The 23354-nt window shown below is 37.8% G+C and overlaps 1 protein-coding gene across 1 annotated transcript; it reads right to left on the bottom strand.

Annotated features, from left to right (window-relative positions):
- Nucleotides 1-8877: 8877 nt before the first annotated feature.
- On the bottom strand, nt 8878-13702 carry LOC108668630 (octopamine receptor beta-2R-like). The gene has a single exon (XM_018155873.2). It carries the CDS (start codon nt 12556-12558, stop codon nt 11026-11028), a length of 1533 nt encoding a protein of 510 aa, XP_018011362.1. The 5' UTR covers nt 12559-13702; the 3' UTR covers nt 8878-11025.
- Nucleotides 13703-23354: the final 9652 nt, after the last annotated feature.

Raw genomic sequence — 23354 nt, 5'->3', positions numbered from 1 at the left:
ACTATAGTAATGGAAAAAAATAAACAAAGAAATTCTGCAATCTAATTCTAGTTCCTGATTCTATAGCAAATTAGTAAATAGCATGTATCGCCTCCAAACTTTTTTCAAACAATACGTAACATTTCACGAGTTTTGTAACAGTTCAAGTTCATCAGCGGCAGTTGTGCGGCTATATAAAGCACACCTCGAAAAATACTTTGTAGTTATATGCACGTAAAATTCTGAAGTAATAGACTTAGCACTCTGGAACGGTGGCCAAGACGTTAGCTTTTTACACATACATTCGCAAATGTAAAAAAATTGTCAGACATATTTTACTAACTGTCATTAACCATGAAGAAAAATGATACAAAATTGGAAAAAATCCTTGCAAAACCTACATATCGGAATGTAGAAAACACTTAAAAAATGTTTTGTAGAGCATTACATGTTTGATATTAAAACATACCTTGGGGCTCTGATTATTTTTTCCAAACAACAACCCTAAGTAAAGAAAGAAAAGAAAAGAGACGATACAACAACGCTCTAGTCCATGACACAAAACAAAACACAACAAATCACAGAACAAAAGTAAATTGACTTCGCTCATCTCATGACATCACAACACAAAACATAGCAAGGAAAAGACAATACACAAATCACATGACAAGAGATGAAAAAAATATTTTTCAAAAAAGTCGAATAAAAAAAAAAAAAAACACAAAAAAAAAAAAATACACAAAAAATAACGTCGAACCTGAAGTTATAGTCTGAAAAAGCATAGTGTTTGTAAATGCCATTAAAATTATAGAGTACTACGACTAATGTAAAGTACTTTGAGGAACTACAGTATGCGAAATAAATTAACATTAAACTTGAAATAGATTTTAAACTCATAGTTTAAATGGCGCTAACACAAAATTGATACAAGAAACCTTTCTGAAGAGCGTTTTTCGGCAATGACGTTGAATAAGTGGTGAAAAATTCACCAAAATTTTAGAGATATTGCATTAGCCATAACATCGATTTTTTGTAACAAAAATCCACGTGTTTTTTTAAATGCTCGTACAATTATTATCTAATGTAGAATTTACTGATTTCACGAACGTATAATTATTACAGTCACTGATCAGGGAAAAAATTAACATACATATATAGATTAATTTTTTGCCCTATAAATATATGAAATTAATCTAAATAATAATGCAGTGTTTTCACATTTTCCTGAGCAGTAACTAATAATTTCAGGTCTGTGAAATCAATCGTTTCTAAATTAGGTAATAATTGTGCGAGTATTTAAGAAAAAAATCTGTCGAATTTTGTTAAAAAATCACACATGTTATGGATTGATAACAAGGTCAACCTTGCTCTAAAACCATTCAGAGCACATCACAATGATATGAAATCAAAATTGCGACCGCTAGATATATATCATCGAAGTAACTTTTGCGACAGCTAGATTTCATAGAAATTGCTTCATCTAAAGTAAATTTTGTGGTTGATGTAATTTCTTTGAAAATTTGTAGGAGTTTTTTCTTACCATTTCTTTCACGTCATTGCTGGAGATGTTTTCCTTCTCATAGGTCTTTTGCTGCAATTCTATATGTTAGCCCCTACCTGAATTTTTAGTTTGCCTTACATAGGCGATCATTTTCAATGTTGATGCTGATATAATTTGCATACTGTAGCTCCTAATAGTGGACTTTAAATAACACCTAGGTATGGATAAACTAAAATTTTAATGGTATTTCCAAGAGCAATGTTTTTCCATATTATTGCTTCGGGTTTAATTTATGTTATTTTTCGTGTAATTATAAAATTCAAAAGTCCATGAAACGAATTTGAAAAAATTAGTCATAACTTGAAGCCTACATGCAATCATGTCCATGAAATGTAAAAAAGTGTAATAAATAATCAGAGACTGTTATAATTTTACGTTCGGGAAATCAGTTGTTTTTAAATTAGGAAATAATTGTACGAGCATCTATGAAAAAACCACGTGGATTATTGTTACAAAAGAACTCCATAGTTCGTCGATACCGATGCAAATTCTGTGGTTAATGCAATTTATTTAACATTTGGGAAATTTTTCACTACTTCTTCAACGTCATTGCTAAAAAATTATAGCTCAGTACTCGCTGCAGTGAGTGACAGAGAGTGCATTTTCCCGTCGACGAAAACATGAAGTCACGGACGACAGGTAGACGGACGGATGGACGGAAATGGTGAGCACAAAAGCTCCTTTTTAGCGCTTTTTTCATTTATGAAAAAAAATGCACTATTATGCTCGCCATGTCCGTCTGTCTGTCTGTCCGTCCGTCAGTGACCTCAAGTTTTCGTCGACGAGAAAATGCGCTCTCTGTCACTCACTGCAGTGAGTACTGTGATAATAATAATAATAATAATAATAATAATAATACATAATAATAATAATAGCGGTTTCAGCGTTTATTAGGCCGTAGGCCTGTCGCCAATTCTTAACATCGCAGAACATTCACAGCATTTTGCGGTCTCGAACTCGCAACTCACTGCAACAATTCTGCTGTGCTCAACCGCCCGGCCTCCTTGCCGATTCTGACCAGAAACTGGCGCACAGAGCTGGGATCGAACCCGCGCCTCTCTGCTCCAATCTCTGAACTTATCCACCGGGCCACCCTACCTGGTGGTACTGAGTTATATTTTTTCCATAAATGAGAAAATGCGCTAAAAATACATTAGTCGTAGTACTCTATAATTTTAACGACATTTACAAACACAATGCATTTTCAGACTATAAATTCAGGTCCGAGGTTATTTTTTGCGTAAATTTATTAATTCGCGTAGTTATTTTTTTGCATAGAACGAATTTGCAAAAATTATACATAACTTCTCGTGAAATGTGAATAATGAATACTACTTCCCATGATATGTGTTAAGATGTAATGAAGTGAGAGAAGGCAAGTCAGTATACTTCTGGCATGTAATCTGTTGAATTTTGGCTCCTGAAATAGACCAAAGCCGTAACATAGACTCTCTTAACTTACTTATAACAAAGGCTGGTGATTATAAATAATCAAAACGTCAAGGTATACACTAGTTTCAAAACTACAATTTGCTCCTAAACATTCCCCGAAGTTTATTTAGTAAATTTTTTTATATTTTGCATTACTTTTCTTCCTAGTTTATAGCAATACAGAAAATATGCATACAATTATTTATATAAGCGAACGAAAAACGCTCACGTTTTGGCAAAAATCTTAAAGTGCTAAGTCTAATGCTTCAAAATCTACGAGGATAAAATTAGAATTTTTTTAAAGCCTTGCCTTATAGGCGATATCTTCCGCAACTGAACTTGGATCGGTACCAGAGTCGTGAAATTTGTCATTTTCACACCTGCACAAGTTTAAGTTGGAGAGTAAGTTGAAAAAAACGCTCCATCCTAAAGAAAATGTGCTCATTCCGTATGTTGTCCTATTTCATCTGAGTCATCATCTAAACAACCAAGAGCAGGATACAAAATTGTATTTTCGAATCATACTTCGAGGACGTCACTTCACACAAACAGATCATTCGGATTGAAATTGTTTGCATTTCTTGTTTAGTATCTGCGCAAAATTGCATGTGCGTTGGCTATCATTTCTTTCAGCTGAACAACCCATGTGGTGAGCAGCTATTAGTTATGACTGGTCACAAGCGAAAGGGCACAAAGTGATGCACCTTTATTTTCTTTCGATGTTGATAAATTCCGTGTAAATAAATTCCGTGGGTCTTCGTTAAATGGGAGCGATGGTTTATAGTCTGCAAATAATTCGTGTAAAGCTTGATCCTTCAACTTCAAAATCCTCAGGACTTGTAGGTAGATTCATTTTGAAATACTAATGAAGATTCAAGTGAGAACTATTTGCTTTAGTGGCAAAATACGGATAAAATATGCTATAAATATTTTTTGACTTACCCAAATTAATTGGAAAGCGAAGAAGTTTTTCCTTATCAATCTTTTGGTAGGAGCTACGAAGATTTCGATAGTTTCATGCCTAGATTATTTAGAAAAATTTACAATCGGTGGATCAGATTGGATCAATAATTATTATACATTCAGCGTTTTTTCACGATGACTCATTCATATATGATTATAGAGTAGATAGCATAGTATGTCAATTAAAGTTTCAAAGGAGAGTTTTCTATGTTGCATCTTGCGCAGAAAATAATTCTACGGAAGACTAATTCTAATAATTCTAAAAGACAAAGCCTTTTTTTTTCATGATCAACATCGACCTCCATGCCCAGTAATTGCCCACCACTATCCTCCATTGCCCTCCACTGCCCTCCACCCGCCTCTACTGCCCTCCACTGTCCTCTACTGCCCACCACTGCCCACCACTGCCCTCCACTGCCCTCCACTATCTCAGCCCTAATTACGGAATAACGTAATGCTGAACATTGTCTCGAGTTTCTCACCAAAAGAGACCGGACTTCTCATTAAAGTTTTCATGATCAGATTAGTTTAGACTTTAGACCTTAGAACATTGACATCTTAGAAAGGGTAATCAACTATACTGTTACCAGATATAGTTTATTAACAGTTCTAGCTCTCATTTTGGCATCGCAAGTTGAAAGAATTTCAACGCAGTCTGTGATCAATATTATCCCCCTTTTACTGGTCACCGATAACGATATAACGACCTTCTGCTTGGGTAGCTGCTGTATATATATTCCAGAGGCTCTTGCTTCATGCTCAAATATTTAGGTCCGACGATACGGTACTCACAGCAACGATTTCTACATAATTGAATAAAGATGCCAGTCTATGACAGTCAGACCTTTACCACAGATCATTTACTAAGGAAGTGCTGCGCTGAATTTCATGATTTCATACACCAGACACATGGTTACAGAAATGAGAATACCGGGCTTGCTAATTAGTCTGAAACACGTCAATTGCTTTGTTTGTGAACGTTAGACCGAACTTAACCGTTAAACTTAAGACCGCGGTGCAACTCACGGATACGAAGCTGAAAGATTAAACCAAAACGTTAAAAGTAATCATTTCTCAGAAAAATTAATGGGCTATGGTGTCCAAATGGGGACGCACTTTCTTGCACAGTACATACAGAGAGGACGTAGCACTAGTTCACCCTTTTTACTTGTGTAGGTCAGACTTACTCACACATGAGTGAAACGCGTATTCAAATTTATACAGAGTCTCACTCATTACTCTACGTGATCAGGCGTCAATGTTAAACATCAACCGACGTTCGGCGTTAGCGTTTGGACTAGTTAGACGTCATTTTCCAGTGTCAACGTTTATATTCAACGTTCGGAGTCAACGCTAGTTCCCTATACAACGTACCCGTAATGAAGAAATAAAAATAAACTGAACGTCTTCGCGAATCTAATTCAGAGGAGAGTTTTAGTTATGACTGGTCACAAGCGAGAGGGCACAAAGCGAGAGGGATCGACATTGTCACCTGACAGTGTTACCAGCGGCGCTCCATGCGTGTGCTGGTCCTTCTTAATATAAATAATCACGATTATGGGACATGTCATCGTATTAAATATAATCGTTGTTCGTAACAATTTATATTGAAAGGGTTGAACGGAACTTCCTTGTTAACATGCTCATTAATATTAGGTGTCATAATATTATTAAATAATGTCTCAGAGTATATCTATAACACATTTCAAGCTATTTACAGAATAGATTTTACAATTAATATCGTTTCATTCTAACATTCATCTATTAATATCAAAGCTAAAACGTTTATATTGTCATAAATTTTTGCCTTCTTAATGGTCAAGTTGATATTGCTCACCTACAATCAGCTTTCAGGAACACTAGAGAAACGTGTAAACGTGTTTATATTTCCATGCAGAAAAATACATATATATGAACATCGATTTTAAATCGTTAGCTAGTCGATAGTTACTTATAATCATAGACACGGTTTCTAAAAAGCGTATGCCACTATCGGGCTTGAGAGTATAAGTCTTCAGGTGCTTGTACATTGGGACAATAATGGCGGCCAGTACAACTTTCAAGTACTAGTCGCCACTTGGTGCCGTTCTACTGTCCACCGAAGCACCCAGTAACCCTTTAGACGAGGGCCGAGGCCAGTCTCATGAAAATTAATCGCGGTTGTCATTGATAATTATAATGGCCACCATTGCTTTCCCCTGTCCAAGCACCCTTTGCTTGTATCACTAATATAATTAATATAATTACACTATCATCATCATTGGCGGGCCGACACTTTACTCTCATGGTAATGCCAGGACTTCAGCAACAGAAGAAACACACTAAAACTGCTTGATAAGACAACGTCTTGCAAGCAGAGAGTTTACTTCACATTAACACTACTTAATAATACGTCGCACACTTAGATAAGACACCACAATTAAAGTATAGACTTAATAAGAGCACGCCGCACATTCAGAGCTAGCAGACGCCACAATAAAACTACTTAATAAGAGCACATTGTGCACTCAAAGAACATTTTTCATAACAAGACTACTTAATAAGAGCACGTCGCATACTCAGAGAGCACTGTTCCATAATGACTTCCACACGTGTTCTTTAAAATTACTTCTATTGTTTCGAGCTTCGCGAAAAGGTTTTCGATCGTCGTACGCTGCTCGGTTGTTGCAAAAACTTTAGACGTCGCAAGTTTCATGACGAATCAAAGTTTCACCATCGTAACATATACGTAACATGTTGTAAGTTCATGTATGTCCATGAACTTACCCCATACCCTGGCAAAAATTAAATGCATAGCATTCTCTGTTGAAATGAAATTTTATTTTTCCTGCGATCATATATCTTTCAACCGAGATGGATCTTTATTTTCCTCTGAATTAAAACCTGCGATAGTGAAGGTCATGGAACAGTTCTCTCGAGTGCACTATTTAAGAGGCCGGGAATTTCCCCGCTTTGTGTTTCATTATAAATTGGCAATCGTAGGAAACATCCCAGCGACTCACCGCTGAGACCTCACGTGTCCAAATGTGTAAAGGCGTCCGAACCTTTCTTATATTTTGTTGTATTTGAGTTCTTTTCTTCGCCGTCTATTTCAACTTTTATATCACGTCGCGTCTCCCACGTTCGTCTCATCGAGATGTGACTGCTGCACGCAACAAATCCACTAAAATGAATACGGATTTTTCATAATCGTCATGCATAAACGGATTTTAACCATTTGTATGCATATAGATATTGTTTGCTTAAGCTTTTTTCAAAATTCTTACGTAATTTGAATACGCAAAATGTCGACGCCTGCACTGACCTGATTAGCGTTATTCGGACTAATATAGGTATTCTATAAATCCTCGATTATCTGGATAATATAACTGAATTCAGTGAACAGATTGAGTGCTAACTGAGAGCTAGTAAGATCATGATAAAAAATGTTGAGTATACATTACAAAGACATACAATTTTGAATAGATTTACGAATAATAATATATAAAAAGAAAGGATATCAAATCGAGTAGTATATTACCTCCACAGGAGGCATGATGTGATTTAATGCTGCACAAATCAACGTGATTCACAGTACCCTATGAAAAATTAGTCATATCATTACTGACGGCCGCCTCTCACCCGCCTAAGATTCTCTCTGCACTCAATTAGGTTATCTTCACATAATTTTTGAGGACCGGTAAAACGACATTAATAATATGAAATAAATAATAAATACAACATCTATTACTTCCTCTACTTGTACTTCATAAAGTCTCAGAAATATCAAATTATGAACAAGTTCACCTATTGATTAATTGCAACAATTATAATATCCTATAACATACAACAATTAGAACATGTCAAGATTTCACAAGTCGACTGAAAATTAAAAGCAGTAAAATGTAACAAAGTTCCATTGAAACCAAGTATTATTAACAAATAGATGCAAATTACAAATACAATTTAAAACAAAACAAATATAATATCAACAAAAGCCTCTTAACGACCTACATAATTAGGTACAAATGCCAATAGCGTTATATAACACCAGCATATCCAGCACAGTAGCAAATTAATTATAAATAATTTTTAGGTAATTTCCGCAGCCATGGGCAAGTTTCCGAGGCTGGCGTCAGGTTCCGAGCTCCGCACTAATATCCTTCATGTCTTCGCTACCTTGAATTTATCTGTACAAACATGGTAGGTCGATTTTTTACGTTAAAAGTATCTAAAAAAGTATCTTTACGTTAAAAGTATCGATTTTTTACGTTTAAAATTTGTGTTTGTTCGAACTTAGTTAAAAGTATCTTTCAAAATTAAAATTTGTGTTTGTTCGAACTTAAAAGTTTGCCAGATTTTAAATCAGAAAAGGTCCTTTTTGCCATATGTAAATAAGAATTAAATAATCCCATGGCGAATGACAGACGTTCAACTAAGACAGATCACACAGCTCGAGGACTAGCGACACACAACATGTATACGTTTTACACAGAAGACAGCGAGACTGAATGTGTACACATGAATGATCAGGGCCTATACTTTCAAAAAATGTTAAGAGATCGTAAGTTCATCAGCCAATTAATGACGGCCTTTCAAGCCAAATCCACCAATCATAGACAAGAAAATAGAGCGTAAGTACTTACGTTCACTTAGCGAGTTTTGAAAGTATGGCACCAGAGGTTCAAGTTCTACTTTGGTTGTAAGTACAGTTGCTGCAGCACAACATTTACAGCGATACCAGCCATAGCACATCGATGATGCGTACAGAAACTGGGTGCCAGACGTACTAAACTTCTAATTGGTACTTGCAGCTGCTCTGTGTTCTCTTTGTGCTACCAGTACCAGTCGTTATTCAAGGGTAACATATGCTGCTGGTAACGCGCGTTGCTGTGTGAACCCATATGTTGCTGGTAACGCTCGTATATTTTTAACACAAATTTTAATTTTGAAAGATACTTTTAACGTAAAGTTAAAAGTATCTTTCAAAATTAAAATTTGTGTTTGTTCGAACTTAAAAGCTTGTCAGATTTTAAATCAGAAGAGGTCCCTTTTGCCATATGTTAATAAGAATTAAATAATCCCATGGTGAATGACAGACGTTCAACTAACACAGATCACACAGCTCGAGGACTAGCGACACACAACATGTATACGTTTTACACAGAATACAGCGAGACTGGATGTGTACACATGAATGATCCGAAGTTCAAGTTCTACTTTGGTTGTAAGTACAGTTGCTGCAGCACGACATTTACAGCGATACCAGCCATAGCACATCGATGATGCGTACTGAAACAGAGTGCCAGACGTACTAAACTTTTTAGTACTTTCAGCTGCTCTGAGTAATCTTTGTGCTACCGGTACCAGTAGTTATTCAAGGGTAACATATTTTACTGGTAACGCGTGTTACTTCGTGAACCCATATGTTGCTAGAAACGCGTGTTACTCCGCGAACCCATATGAGGCCGGTAACGCGTAATACTCCGTGAACCCATATGTTGCTAGTAACGGACGTTACTCCGTGAACCCATATGTTGCTAGAAACGCTCGTTACTCCGTGAACCCATATTCTGCTGGTAACGCGCGTTACTCCGTAAAACCTATGTGCTCCGAGTAACGCGCGTCACTCCGACTCAAGAATTACCTCGAATACCCTTGATGTTACTGGCGCAAACGTTGCATTAAGTGACCCAAGTGTTACCGACGCAAGCGTTACCTCATGTAATCCAGATGTCACTGACCCAAACGTTACCCTGGGTAACCCTAGTGTTACTCAAACAAACATTGCCTCGGGTAACAATATTGTTATTGATGCATGCGTTACTTCTGGTAAATTTTGGTGCTGCATGCTAACTCAAGGATTACCTCGAGCAGCCTTAATGTTACCTTGGGTAACGCTGGTGTTAGTGACGCAATGATTACCCTCGGGTCAGATATTTTTAGCTGCAGTTTAGTTTTCTTCTGCTAGGATGGAAGACATGCACTAATGTTATTCCCGACCCTTAAATTCACACATAATTATTTATTTTAAGTAATTGTTGACAACAACCCATGCGAGACAGGAAATAACAAAAATGCGAATGCGCATGCCAGCAGATTTTAATTTATGGGAAATTAGAGCGAAGTTCGGCCGTAAATAATGAATACAGTTGATATAAATCGCCCTGATTTTCTGGAATAGAATCCTATTCTGCAAGTCCAATAGAATCATATGCAAGCAAAATATAACAACGCATTTTATTGCTAGTTTTCCATGAGATACAAACTCAACCTAAATGCCATTTAAAAACAACGTTTGCACGCAAAATTATTAGTTACTGTTAAACCTTAAAAGAGCTGCGTCATACATGCGTAAGGTGAGGCCTAATCTCATCCATTGCATTTACTACACGAGCCTATTTTACCTGTGTACAGTCGAGTTATTGAGTATAATAGATTTATCTAGTGCATCTTACATATAGAATGCATAGCTTGTTTACTATCTAACAAGACACATAAGATTCCTTAAATATACTTGCTGACTAAACACGTATATAGTACACTTATGTCATGTAGTTAAAGGAGATGATTAGACGGGCTCTTTCCACCAAGCATGGCTTCAAATCATCTATGTTATATGATCTCATTCTGCTCCATATAGATCATCAATAAAGTACTGTTAAATATCCTAGATCCCAGTCAAATATTCTGAGTAATATTCGCATACATTGGATAGTGTTAAGTATCCAGAAAAGATTGCATGTATCTAGTATATAAAAAAAAGTTCCAGGAGACCAGTTGAATATTGTGGACACCATCTTAAAAAAACTTGAAGTTGCCGATGGGAAGTATTGGGATATGGAGCAGTCAGCAATGAAATTGCAACAAAACAAAGACTAGATGTACATTGTAAAGCAAAACGCAATCTGGTTGTTATCTTCACTTGTGTGATATCTTCAATGTTCAAAAGATTATCAGGATTTTATATTAAGTTGGTAGTTGTGCAACAATAGACACAATTGTTGTGGGTATGACTAGACGCACCAAAAAAAGATGCAATAGTATTGGATTCACCCAGAAGAAGATCAGAGGTCAATTATAATTTGAATTCGGGCTGAAGTAGTGAGGATTTAAATGGATGAATTTATATCAATCCTGATTCCGGGTGCACGGGTTCTGGTTTGAGTGTGTCCGTTGTGCTGGAGGTAGACGTCGCTGTCGTAGTAGGTTTGTCCGGTGTTGGTATTGGCGCACGAACCGCTGAGCCACGCTTGTTCGCTCTTGTCGCGTTCACAGCACGAACAGAAGAGGCACGTCAAGGTGCGCTTGAATGCCTCACGGAAATCCCTGTTGAAATACGCGTAAATTGCAGGGTTTAGCATAGAGTTAAAGTAACCGATCCAGAAGAGGATGCTAACCACAATGCCAGGCACAGGGCATGTCTCTTGGCCACACAGCGTAGCGATCACATACCACAAGAAGAAGGGCATCCAGCAGGTGATGAAAGCCCCCATAATAATGCCTAGGGTTCGTGCTGCTTTGTGCTCACGTTTCAGTTTTATTAGATTTCGTTCTCGAGCTGGTGAACAGTCTTGAGCATCGGTTGAGGTTCGATGTACAAGCAGGCGGCGGCCTCCACCTTCCATGTGGGGAGGGGGTTCCAGAAGTTTGGCATTCGCCGCCAGAACCTTACTGACAGCCATTGATCCTGATGACCCCTGGCGGGATTTGGGCCCTTGGGGAGTTGTGGCTGTAGGGAGAGGGTCGCTCGATGCGAATGGTATTTGTGAAGCGCACGAAGGTCTCGCACGTCTGAGTAACATCTTCTCCTGTCTGGACGCCTCCTGGTAGATGCGGTAGTACATGTACAGCATCACAGAGCACGGCACCCAGAAAGAGATGGAAGACGACACGAGAGCGTATGTGGTATTAACTTCAAAACGGCAAACGTCGGGATGATCTCTCATGAATAGGACGTTTTCGGGTGTGGTGTACCACTCCATGAAGATAGGCAGGAACGAGATGATGATAGGAGCTAACCACACTCCACACAACATGAATGCCACACGTCGCTTTGTCATGACCATTGGATAATCAAGAGGTCGGACGATGGCGAAATGTCTGTCGATGCTAATGCAACACAGATGAAGAATGGACACAGTCGATGCGTATACGTCGAACGAGTTCCACAAATTACACATATTATAACTAAACAGCCATTTACCCATCAATTCGACAGACAAGTTAAAAGGCATTGCCATTATGGCTACTAAAATATCAGCGATCGCTAGAGACACTACGAAGAAATTGGTGATTATCCGTAACTTGCGGTGCCGTATGACACTAACAACGACCAATAAGTTTCCTAATACCGCACATACGATTATGAAAGCCATCAGAATGCCTGTGATGACCATGAGTAAAAGGGATCTGTGTACGAACTCCTCTTCCTCTTGATCGCCGTGCATCCTCTCCAGAAGCCGATTGTTGCTTCCATTGTAGCTGTCGCTATAACTTTGAGAACTATCATTATATGACGGCCATTTCGAATAGTATTGTAGAACATCATTGGTGTCACTCTCATTCAGCGTCAAGTTATGAGCTGTTGGTGCCGAAGATGAATTCCCAAAGCTAGAGCGGTTCGAGAACTTCACTGTTGCCATCCCGCGATGTTAAATTCAGTGGACAAAAAGGGACTGGAGTTTGGGTTAAGTGGCTCTGAAGTCAAAATTCAAGTAGCGTGGAGATCAGAGGTCAATTGAAGTTGAAATTAGGGGTTGGTAAGACTGAAGTCAGGGGTCAAATAAATAAGATATGGAGAGCTTGTTGAGGGTAAACGTTTGGCTACAAGCAGAGATGTCCCGCTTCAATTAGATCCCGCTTAATGTAGAAGTTTGGTGGTGATAAAGTTACTAATCAAATGGCGCAGAAGTCCGGTATTAGTCAAGATTGTAAAAATATAAACAATGTCAGGGTCTAATCCAAGATGAATTCAAACAGTGCACACCAAAGGGAGAAGTTCGAGTTATCGAGTTCAGGTATTGAATGCAGTGGTATCCAGTATACGAAAAGAGCCTAAAGTCAGACTGGGGTAATGTTTCAGTTTAACTTTATTTAATTCGTTAGGTTCAAGTAGCGCGGGTAGTTTGGCTCCAGAGTAAAACTTTTATTAACGCTACGTTTGGCTTCAAGTTGCGCTAAAGTCAGACTTTTGGGGACGTAAAGTTAGGCTTCATGTAGCGCTAAAGTCCGAATTTTAGTAATGCTAAGTTTGGCTTCAAGTTACGCTATAATTAAACTCATTAGCTCCAAGCTGGACTTGAAGTAACACTTGAGTCGAGCTTAAGACCTTACTTTCTACAAAATAGAATCACAAACAAGAGACGTCAAGTTATCAGTAATGATTGAATTATGAACAAAAATTTGATATAAGATGAGCGTGTGATATTTATTCAAGTTCGGATATTCGTAAGGATAAACTATTTGTACTTTTTGATGTGTAGCAAGAGCTTTCATAAACTAGGTGAGGACGAACGGATACCCCAACAAGACTGAGGATTGAGCAGGAAATTCAACGCTTATGAGTACTTCAATAATCAACAAATATCATTCCACTTATCAACAGATGAGCAACAAATCAACACGGCAGAGACTCGAATGCCAAATTTCCAAGAAGTGTAGACTCAATTCATCAAGATGGCTCTTGCTGGAAGTAAAATTTGTCCACAATGTTCTACTGAAACGTCTAAGTTGTCGTACGCGCGTTGACGCTGCCGCCGCAACGGTGGCTCTCCAGGTCACAACCCTCACGGTGCCGGACGTATCTGCAACAATGAAATTGAATTAGTATTCTAGATTTCAGTTGAAATAGTCCGATTCTGAATGCCAGCAGGTTAGCCTGACGTTAATTGGGATAGATGAATATTCATTCTATTTATAACCTCGTTATTCCTAATCCCATTAAAAATGAAAAATAATGCATGCTTAATTAAAATATATTTGTTGAGACTCATATTCAGATAAAACTCCCATTCAACTCTCGAGTGGGTATTGGAAAAAAATATCTTGCGACTTTTAATTAAATATGTATAACTTATACAACTATACTGGCACCATAAATATGTATGACTTATACTACTATACTGGCACCTAAATATGTATAACTTATACTACTATACTGGCACCATAAATACGTATAACTTATACTACTATACTGGCACCATAAATATGCAAAACTAACAGCAATACCGACACCGTAAATGCAGTATGTAATGGTGGTTCGGCTTTCATTTCTTTTCGTATCGGGATATCAACAGGAGCTGAAATTATGTTCATTGTTGAATAATAGCAAGGATTTAAAGAGTTAATAGGAGTGGAAACGATATAAAAAGTTCATATCTAAATTAGTTTTGTATATCTTGCTCAAAGTTCCATGCTGAATATGAGATAAATGTTCTTTCTTTAATTAGAATAATTTACGTTCTACAAGTTATAAGTCGGGTTCAAGATGAAGGGATTCCAGATGAAGTTATCAGGATGATATTGAAAGTATAAGGAATACTGGGATCCTGAATAATAAAATGATAGCATTCAGGTTAATGGGATTAATTTTTAAACACAAAAAGGCTTGCGATCTCGGGCACCACATGAAATTGCCAATAAATCTTAGATGTCTTCATCTTTTTGCTCATAATCGAATCCTCAGTTTAACTAATGTAATTGTAAATATTTTTTGCGAACCTTTTGTTAGCATGGTACTTTTAATAGTCTATTTCTTATGCGCTCCTATGGTTTACTTGCTTATCAGACCTTTAGAATATAAAGATAGCCGACCACGTATCAAATACTTTCATGCTAGCTCAGTTGTTAACAGCCCGCGAAAAAACTGCCCGCAATATTTCGGTGCGTTAATTTATGCATTCTAATAACTTGTTTATAGTTCTGATGATTATTTATTATATATGAATATTATAAACATACATTGAAGTTTATATGGATAATATATTTATGTTTGTTCTTACAGATACAATTTTCTCATTCAATAAAAAGGAAATTTGTTGTCGGAACTGTGGTTATCCTATAAAACCTGAACGCGGACTTGCGTCAACTCAAACTCAACAAAACTGAAAGCGTTTTACAGTAATAATTTGTAATATTTCCTGCAATATTATTACACGGTTCATACCTTCATGGTTACATGCTTTCTACAACAACGTACAACAGACAGCGAATCCACAGAACCTATACAGCCTCTACACCACAGCCGCCACCTCTACACCACAGCCGCCACCTCTGCACCACAGCCGCCACCTCTACACCACAGCCACCTCTGCACCACAGCCGCCACCTCTGCACCACAGCCGCCACCTCTATACCACAAACTACCAACGAAAACTTGGTTACTAACTTCTACCGACGAAAAGAACTTCTACGACACAAAAAGAACGCGAGTCTTGGACATGAATTCAAATTAATTTTCCTTGCACTTGAGAACAAATCATTGATGGTTTGTTATCATTTGATAACAAACCATGTATCGAAAATGGTTTGATATCAAACGAAAATTATCATTTGATGGTTTCCGTTCCTGTGCCGGATGGACAGGACAAAATTGCCGTGATCTTCATTGGGTAAAATTGATTAAATTTGTTCAACCGAAAGGCTTGATATCATGAATGGGATAAGAAGAGAAATTATATTCATAAAATATCGTTCAAAAGTTTTATTATTCGCATACAAAAGCACGGTTTAATAGCTAACAAATAACTAAAAAAATATTCTCCCAAATTGCCTCTCAAAAACTCATGTTAATCGCATTCAACAGTTTGGCTTCCACTGTAAAAAGGCACTGAGAAATTATTCACGTAAGACATTATTAAAAACTTACAATTGATTACTTTAAACTATACGACATATCATCTAACAATACCAAAAGAAAACATTCTCAGGAAATAAATTCTTAATCTCCTTTCATTTGCTCTCAACTCTACGTCTTACGTCTTACAATCACACAAAGAAAACTTACTATCATGAAATATCTTGAACAAAAACTCTCCTGTTAGCGAATCTTATTAGGTTTACCTAAGGAATTTTCTGTACCGAAGAGAAAAGGACTTCTGAGCTAACTTTCAGTCAAATATTGAGTTCTGAGGAACAATTTTTCTGTGCAGCGTATGTATAGTAAGTCTTTCAGAGAATTCAACAGAGCGAGCGTACGAAAACAAATAAAAAAATCTTCGCATATCTGCAAAATATTTCCCAGTTGGAAAAAATGAGTTTAAAACTCACATTCACGGACGTGCAAGAATAAAGATACTCAATAAGCTCTAAAAAAATAATACGTTCGTTTTGGCTCTGAGCAGAGATTGAATTTACCTGCACTGCGCATATTAAATCCCGCAAATCCCGTTGTGCATTTAATAGCAACCAACCAATGGGCAGCTATCAACTGATTATCGTGATTAATAATTGCATTTACAGTCTGCTTAAATAATTAAAGAGAAAGCCAGGGGCAATGATCAATTAATTGAATAATTATGTTTGAATTGAACAATTAAGTGTGATGATGACGTAATTGGCTTTATTAGTTGGCTTGAATGCATTTAATCCATGAACAATGGGCAACTTATTGCATCGTTAGTCTGTTCAAACTGAAGATTAATCGAGGGCTATGTTCATCCAACACGAACATTCTTCATCCAAAATACAATGTTCATGTAACATGAAATATCTTCATTCAGCACAAACAATGTTCATCCAACTTAAAATATACATCGCATACACAAGTCGATTCTTCAATAAAGAGTATAGACGATGGGCATCTAATAAATAAAAAATACAATGTTTATTCAATATCGCTCGTCAATGAAGAAGTTGTTGATCCTACACATGCGGTGTCCGTACAACACTGAATATATTCATGGAATGCAGACAATATCATTCAATGCAAACGACGATCATACAAATACTGCTCTGAGAATCAGATGATAGATGAAATTCGTCTAACAGGAATGATGTTCACTAAACATCGTGAAGCCTGAGTGACTCTATTTAATGACTTCAGTCATAAAGGTAAAGTGACTCGAAATTTAATAGGATGCTTGAGCGAAATGACTGAAAATAAGTGAATATATATTCACTTATGAAAGTAAATATATATTGAACGACTATTTACAATGATTGTGCTTTGAAATCATGTTCATGTGAATGAAATAACTATCATCTAATGCTCTAATCGCACAATGCAATTACTTGAAGTTTGTATATTATGTATAAATTAAATAGATGTCTTCTGTGCCAGAAAAACTGAAGTATAATATTTATTACAGCAAAAATCTAAGTCAACAATGTATTTCCTTCCACAATGGAACAAATTTTAGAATTTCCTTGACTTTATCCAATATGGTGGATGAAAAAACTAGCAAGAACATAACATTAAAACATCATAACAGCCCAAAAAATTTAAAAAATTTTCATCCAAAATGTCAATTAATATGCTTGGAAATTTTCATCATAAATAAAAATTATTATGTATGTCTGCGATCAGTTAACGGCCTGGTTATAGCCGCGTATGACTCACAATTAGTGCGTAATAGGGCGGTGCAGAATAATTGTTGTGAGAAGAAAGGCTTGTTTCCCATTTACGTGCAGTCGATTATTACTGAGCAATTGACAAACCATGAGATATGCCGTTAATATATGCGGCTTCCACTACAACACATCACGTGCGTGAAGTTTTTATTCATGTCAATTTAAATGAATAATTTATTATATAACCGTAATGGTAAAGTTTTAACTCGAACACCAATGAGTGTAATAGATGAATTTCTCGGCGATTTTCGTCTTCTGATAGTCAAGCAATAAATATTCAATGTTCTCGATGAATGGAAATTAGTTTAAAATTCTAACGTAATCAGAGGTGGATAAGTCTACGGACTACACACCGATTGTTTGAGTTACTCGGATGGAAAAATCTACGGGTTGCCGACAAAAAATTTGACTATCTGATTATGAAACGTCTGCACACACTGCATAAAAAAACCATGTAATGATATGCTGCGAAAGAAAAGGAAGAAAACTGCATCGCTTCACGGGATGGGCTAAAATGATTACTTTTTAAGCTTCGATTTTTATCAGACCTATTAATGGAAATTGAAGTTTACATTGACTTTTATTTCGAAATAAAATTTCATTTCGATGCAGGATAACCAGTGAAATTTCCTTTTAACCTCCAAATGAAATAAAGAAAAAGTCTTATAAATATTCCTTATAGCTAAACTTTTCACTTTTTCAACCGAATTAGCAGAATTATTTGAACAAAGTTGAATTACTGATACACGATAGCGCGAAGAATATTTTGAATTATTACTCTATATCGTTATATATTGAATTGTTACTGTTCCATCCCCGTGTACCGGATACATAATCATGATTAAATACAGGAATCTCACACCAGAAATCAACTCCAGAAGTGATCTTGCCTGACTAATCATATGACGTAGATAAGTCATATGACGTAGAAGTAGTAATCCCTTGTCGATTAACAAAGTTATTGCGGTTACGAAATACTCTAGTCCCCACCATCCTGCCCTTGCATCCTACGCACAACAACTTGATGTGTGCCAAGTTGCAGTCAAGTTTCAAGTTGAGTCCTCGAGCGGGCGTTAACTTTGACAGATGCAGCATTCAAGACAGACTTATCGTCCAAAGTTACGGCAACTTGAGCGCCCCAACTTCAGAGCTTTTCCTTCTTCCTGAAGGAACCTCCTGAACTGTGTGCCGTAACCCTGCATCCTTATCGACCTCCTGGGATACTATCCAATACAATTATTATATCGTACAATCGTAAATATTATATAGTGAAATATTATAATAAGCAAGTGTCGAATATTTTTTATTTTTATTTATTAATAGGTAAGTCTAATGAAGGTCAACATGCGCCTAATCCGATCTACAGTTTGTATGTTGGACGAGGTTTCGCACATGACTCTGTACCATTTGCCCATTTAAACTGGCCTCTGTCCCAAACTCTTAGGTTTGTTGGCAAGACAAACGTCAATTAGAAGTTTAATTGGCAGAGAAAAGCACGTTTGCCGACATCAATCAGAGCTTCAGGCTGCAATTGGAGAATTGGGGTGCTAATAGGCGGGATTTGGCCGGTAATTGGGCTTAACAAAGCAGACAGAAACCCCGAGACTAAATCCTGACGACCACCAATGCAAAGGGCAATTGCTGAGCTTTCAAGACGAAATTGTCGAGATAATTTCATTGATGTCGCCACGCGTCCGTCAATGCAATAATTTCAATGGCAAACCTTCTGTCATGACGCGCCCGTTGCTTAGTCTACACAAGTCACACTTTGACATGTACGTCTCATCGTCGCACTTGTCGTATATTTAATAATTGATTATAAATATTTAAATTGAATGCGCCTCCCTTCTTCGTTCCCTCAAAAATGGCTTTTTAAGGAAGAACGTTAGATCTTTAATTAAATGCAGACTGGTAAAATAATGTTACGAGCCTTCCTGTGATGCCTATAACTTCGTCTGTACAGGCCACCCTACGACCTACACGTCACGTCTGTTGCCTCGTCTGTACAGGCCACCCTGTGACCTACACGTCACGCCTGTTGTCTCGTCTGTACAGGCCACCCTGTGACCTACACGTCACGTCTGTTGTCTCGTCTGTACAGGCCACCCTACGACCTACACGTCACGTCTGTTGCCTCGTCTGCACAGGCCACCTTGTGACCTACACGTCACGTCTGTTGCCTCGACTGTACAGGCCACCTTGTGACCTACACGTCACGTCCTCGTCGCAGGCGGCACTCGATATCGCCACTGAATTATTCACGTCAAGAACTTCAAAGGTCAGCAAGGATCAGGTGTCTATTTTTAACCATCACTAGTTTTCGGGACCAAAATGTTTTTATTTTATATTTATAAGAAAAAAATTTTCTTGAATTCAAGAAACTCCTTGAACTCAAGCCCAGTAAAGTTTATGTTTTAATAACTCAAATATTCGACGGTTCAACTAAATCAGAAAATTTTCAGCAGTTGGGAGATTTGGAATAATTTCAGCAGTTTGGAGATTGAAATCCCCATTTCAAGATACGATTTCCGATTACTGCATGCAGTGCAGGCTACGATTATCACCCATCTCAAAGTAGGCTACGATTATCACTCATCCCACAGCAGGAAACGATTATAATTATCGCTTATTCCACTGCAGGCTATGATTGCATTTCCGATAGTCATGTATCATCATCAATCATCTTCCGATAAACATTTGCCAGTCAGCGATAGACCTTCTGAAATTCACCTTCATATAGAATCGGTAAAAGCGAGGCTAATGAAGAACGTTATAATTAATATTAAAACACTATAATAAAACCAACAATGTTTAACGGAGGTGCGAGAGCTACAATTAAAATATAAGGAAGTCTACACATACAATTGAACTCCTCAGCTGTATATACCATCCCCTTGGGTCGCAGGACTGAGTCTTTGGGCTACCTACCTTCCCGACGTAATCCCGACTCAGGCTCTGGGATTTGAACCTAAGCTTTGGAATCCCCGACGCAGAAATAGACCGTTGCTCCGTTTAAACAACACTGAAGTACACTGTAGATCAAGTGGAGTGCAGTGCAACTCAATTGTGAAGAACCTACTGTGCTGCTCAAGTGGAGTACAGTGCAGCTCAAGAGAAGCTACAGTGCAGCTCAAGTGGAGTACAGCGCAGCTCAAGTGAAGTACAGTGCAGCTCAAGTGGAGTACAGCGCAGCTCAAGTGAAGTACAGCGCAGCTCAAGTGGAGTACAGCGCAGCTCAAGTGAAGTACAGCGCAGCTCAAGTGGAGTACAGCGCAGCTCAAGTGAAGTACAGCGCAGCTTAAGAGAAGCACAATGCAGCTCAAGAGAAGCACAGTGCAGCTTAAGAGAAGCACAATGCAGCTCAAGAGAAGCACAGTGCAGCTTAAGAGAAGCACAGTGCCGCTCAAGTGAAGTACACTGTACACTGCAACTTAAGAGAAGTACAGCGCAGCTAAAGTGAAATGCAGTGAAACAAATTTTTTGTTAGATTTTGTTCAAATTTGAACGAATATTTCCCACTCTGAATAATTCAGCCAACTAATAGAAGCATTTTGATTGCAGAAACACAAACCTGATAAGTCGGTTTGTCTCGGGTGGAGTCCATGGTCAATATGAAGTAGATTTTTTTATTTGTCTGTTTTGAAAATAAATTCTGAGGAAATTAGCTCGACTTCCCTAGAGAATCTAGGACAACACTCAAGGCAGATTAAATTTCGCAGAGATTTGAGCAGAAGCATGCAATAGATGAATAAGCATTCAAACGCCCCATAATATTGATTAATTTTTTTAGAAGAAAGTTCAAACAGCACTCATAATGCCTTAGTTTTTTGTTTCACAACTTAGAACTATTAGTTTACGGAGGGCGTTGAACTTTTTTGTTAAACTTAGCGTCAAACTCGTCGAGTGTTAAATTTGTAGCTGGTCCTAAATTTCGCACTGGGAAAAGCAAATGGATCACATTGTTCAAACAGTGACACACTTTCCTATTCATATGTAGAATGAGTAGAGAGAGGACGCTGCGTTGCTACGCCGTTTAGCCGGTCCAATAAAGTGTGTCAGGGTGACCCACATAAGGGCCAAAGTGTGTCAGGGTGACTCACATAAAGGTAAAAGTGCAACGTTATTTGGACCAAGTCTTCCTCGTCTCGCTGAGCGCATGCCAAAACTCAGCGCTTTATGATGTAATTATTATTCACAGAAAAACGTTGCTTAGGAAATAAGAACAGAGTATGAAATGTTAACTAAAAAAATTTCTGATGTAGCGATAATGTTTGGGATACATCAACGTAGAACTTGAAACCCAAGGAAAAAAATCTTGCATGTGCAAAGTTCTTTAATGTAAGCAGTCAACTAATAATGGCCGACTTACATACAGCCGACACTCTGCCGGTTCAAATGTTTGAATGTTCATAATGGCCATGCTGTGCAGGTAGCTCTTTAACCTTGGAGCCTAACGGTTTATAACGTTGGTCTTTAAAACGCCTAATGGCCGCCGTTTACAACTGCTGTTTCGCAGGTAAAACAGCGGCAAACGACGGCCTCCCGACTGCGTTATTATGAACTAATTCCATTAACTAGAGAAAATTCAGCGCCGTACCATCGCCGGCTAATAGCAGGCAAGTCATGCACATGTGTCATCAAATGTAATTCAATTTGGTTTCGCATGAAACCGATTTTCAGGCGAGCGTCAACTGCTACTGGTAATTCACCTGTATATCAAAACGAGTTTCAATGAAGCGTTACTGCTCCTGATAATTTACCTTTAAATTAAAAAGACTTTTAGTCGAGCGACAACTGCTCCTGATGATTCACCTTTAAATTAAAACGACTTTTAGTCGAGCGACAACTGCTCCTGATAATTCATCTTTAAATTAAAACAACTTTTAGTCGAGCGACAACTGCTCCTGATAATTCTTTAAATTAAAACGACTTTTAGTCGAGCGACAACTGCTCCTGATAATTCATCTTTAAATTAAAACAACTTTTAGTCGAGCGACAACTGCTCCTGATAATTCATCTTTAAATTAAAACGACTTTTAGTCGAGCGACAACTGCTCCTGATAATTCACCTTTAAATTAAAACAACTTTTAGTCGAGCGTCAACTGCTCCTGATAATTCATCTTTAAATTAAAACGACTTTTAGTCGAGCGACAACTGCTCCTGATAATTCATCTTTAAATTAAAACAACTTTTAGTCGAGCGACAACTGCTCCTGATAATTCACCNCATTACGCCGAGCTTCAGTTCAACTCGTGTCCAAGTTCAAAGTTTCATGGCTGCTGGAAGGCACAAGCTAACCACCTCGAGCCATTACCCACATGTGTGTTATAAGCAAAGGCTGTTGACTGACATAAGCCATATGTCAGCCATAAGCCACATGTCTGCCACAAGCCAAAGACTGCCATAAACCATAAGCCACATGTCTGCCATAAGACACAAACTACAGGCTACCCTAAGCGATAAACCACTTGTGTGTCATAAGCCATTAGCCAAAGGCTGTTACAAGCCATTAGCCGAAGGCTGTTATAAGCCATTAGCCAAAGGCTGCTACAAGCTATTAGCCAAAGGCTGTTACAAGCCATTAGCCAAAGGCTGTTACAAGCCATTATATATGTAGCCACCTATCTGCCATAAACCGTAACCTGTCATAAGCCACATGGCTGCCATACGCGGCATGGCTGCAAGCTCCTACATGTTTTATCATGAAATAGACGCGGGATCAGGCATCCCTTCGATCTCTTTATCAGCGCCCACAAAAGAACTGATTTAATGAAGCGTCCGGCGACATGACATGCATATTGTGTATTGTAAATTGTATATTATATAATATTGTATATATTGTGCCGCCACCATAGACAATTTCGTTGA

Source organism: Hyalella azteca, unplaced genomic scaffold, assembly GCF_000764305.2.
Source record: "Hyalella azteca isolate HAZT.00-mixed unplaced genomic scaffold, Hazt_2.0.2 contig1536, whole genome shotgun sequence".
In the NCBI taxonomy this organism is placed as follows: Eukaryota; Metazoa; Arthropoda; class Malacostraca; order Amphipoda; family Hyalellidae; genus Hyalella; species Hyalella azteca.
This window is presented reverse-complemented; position numbering and strand designations above follow the sequence as displayed.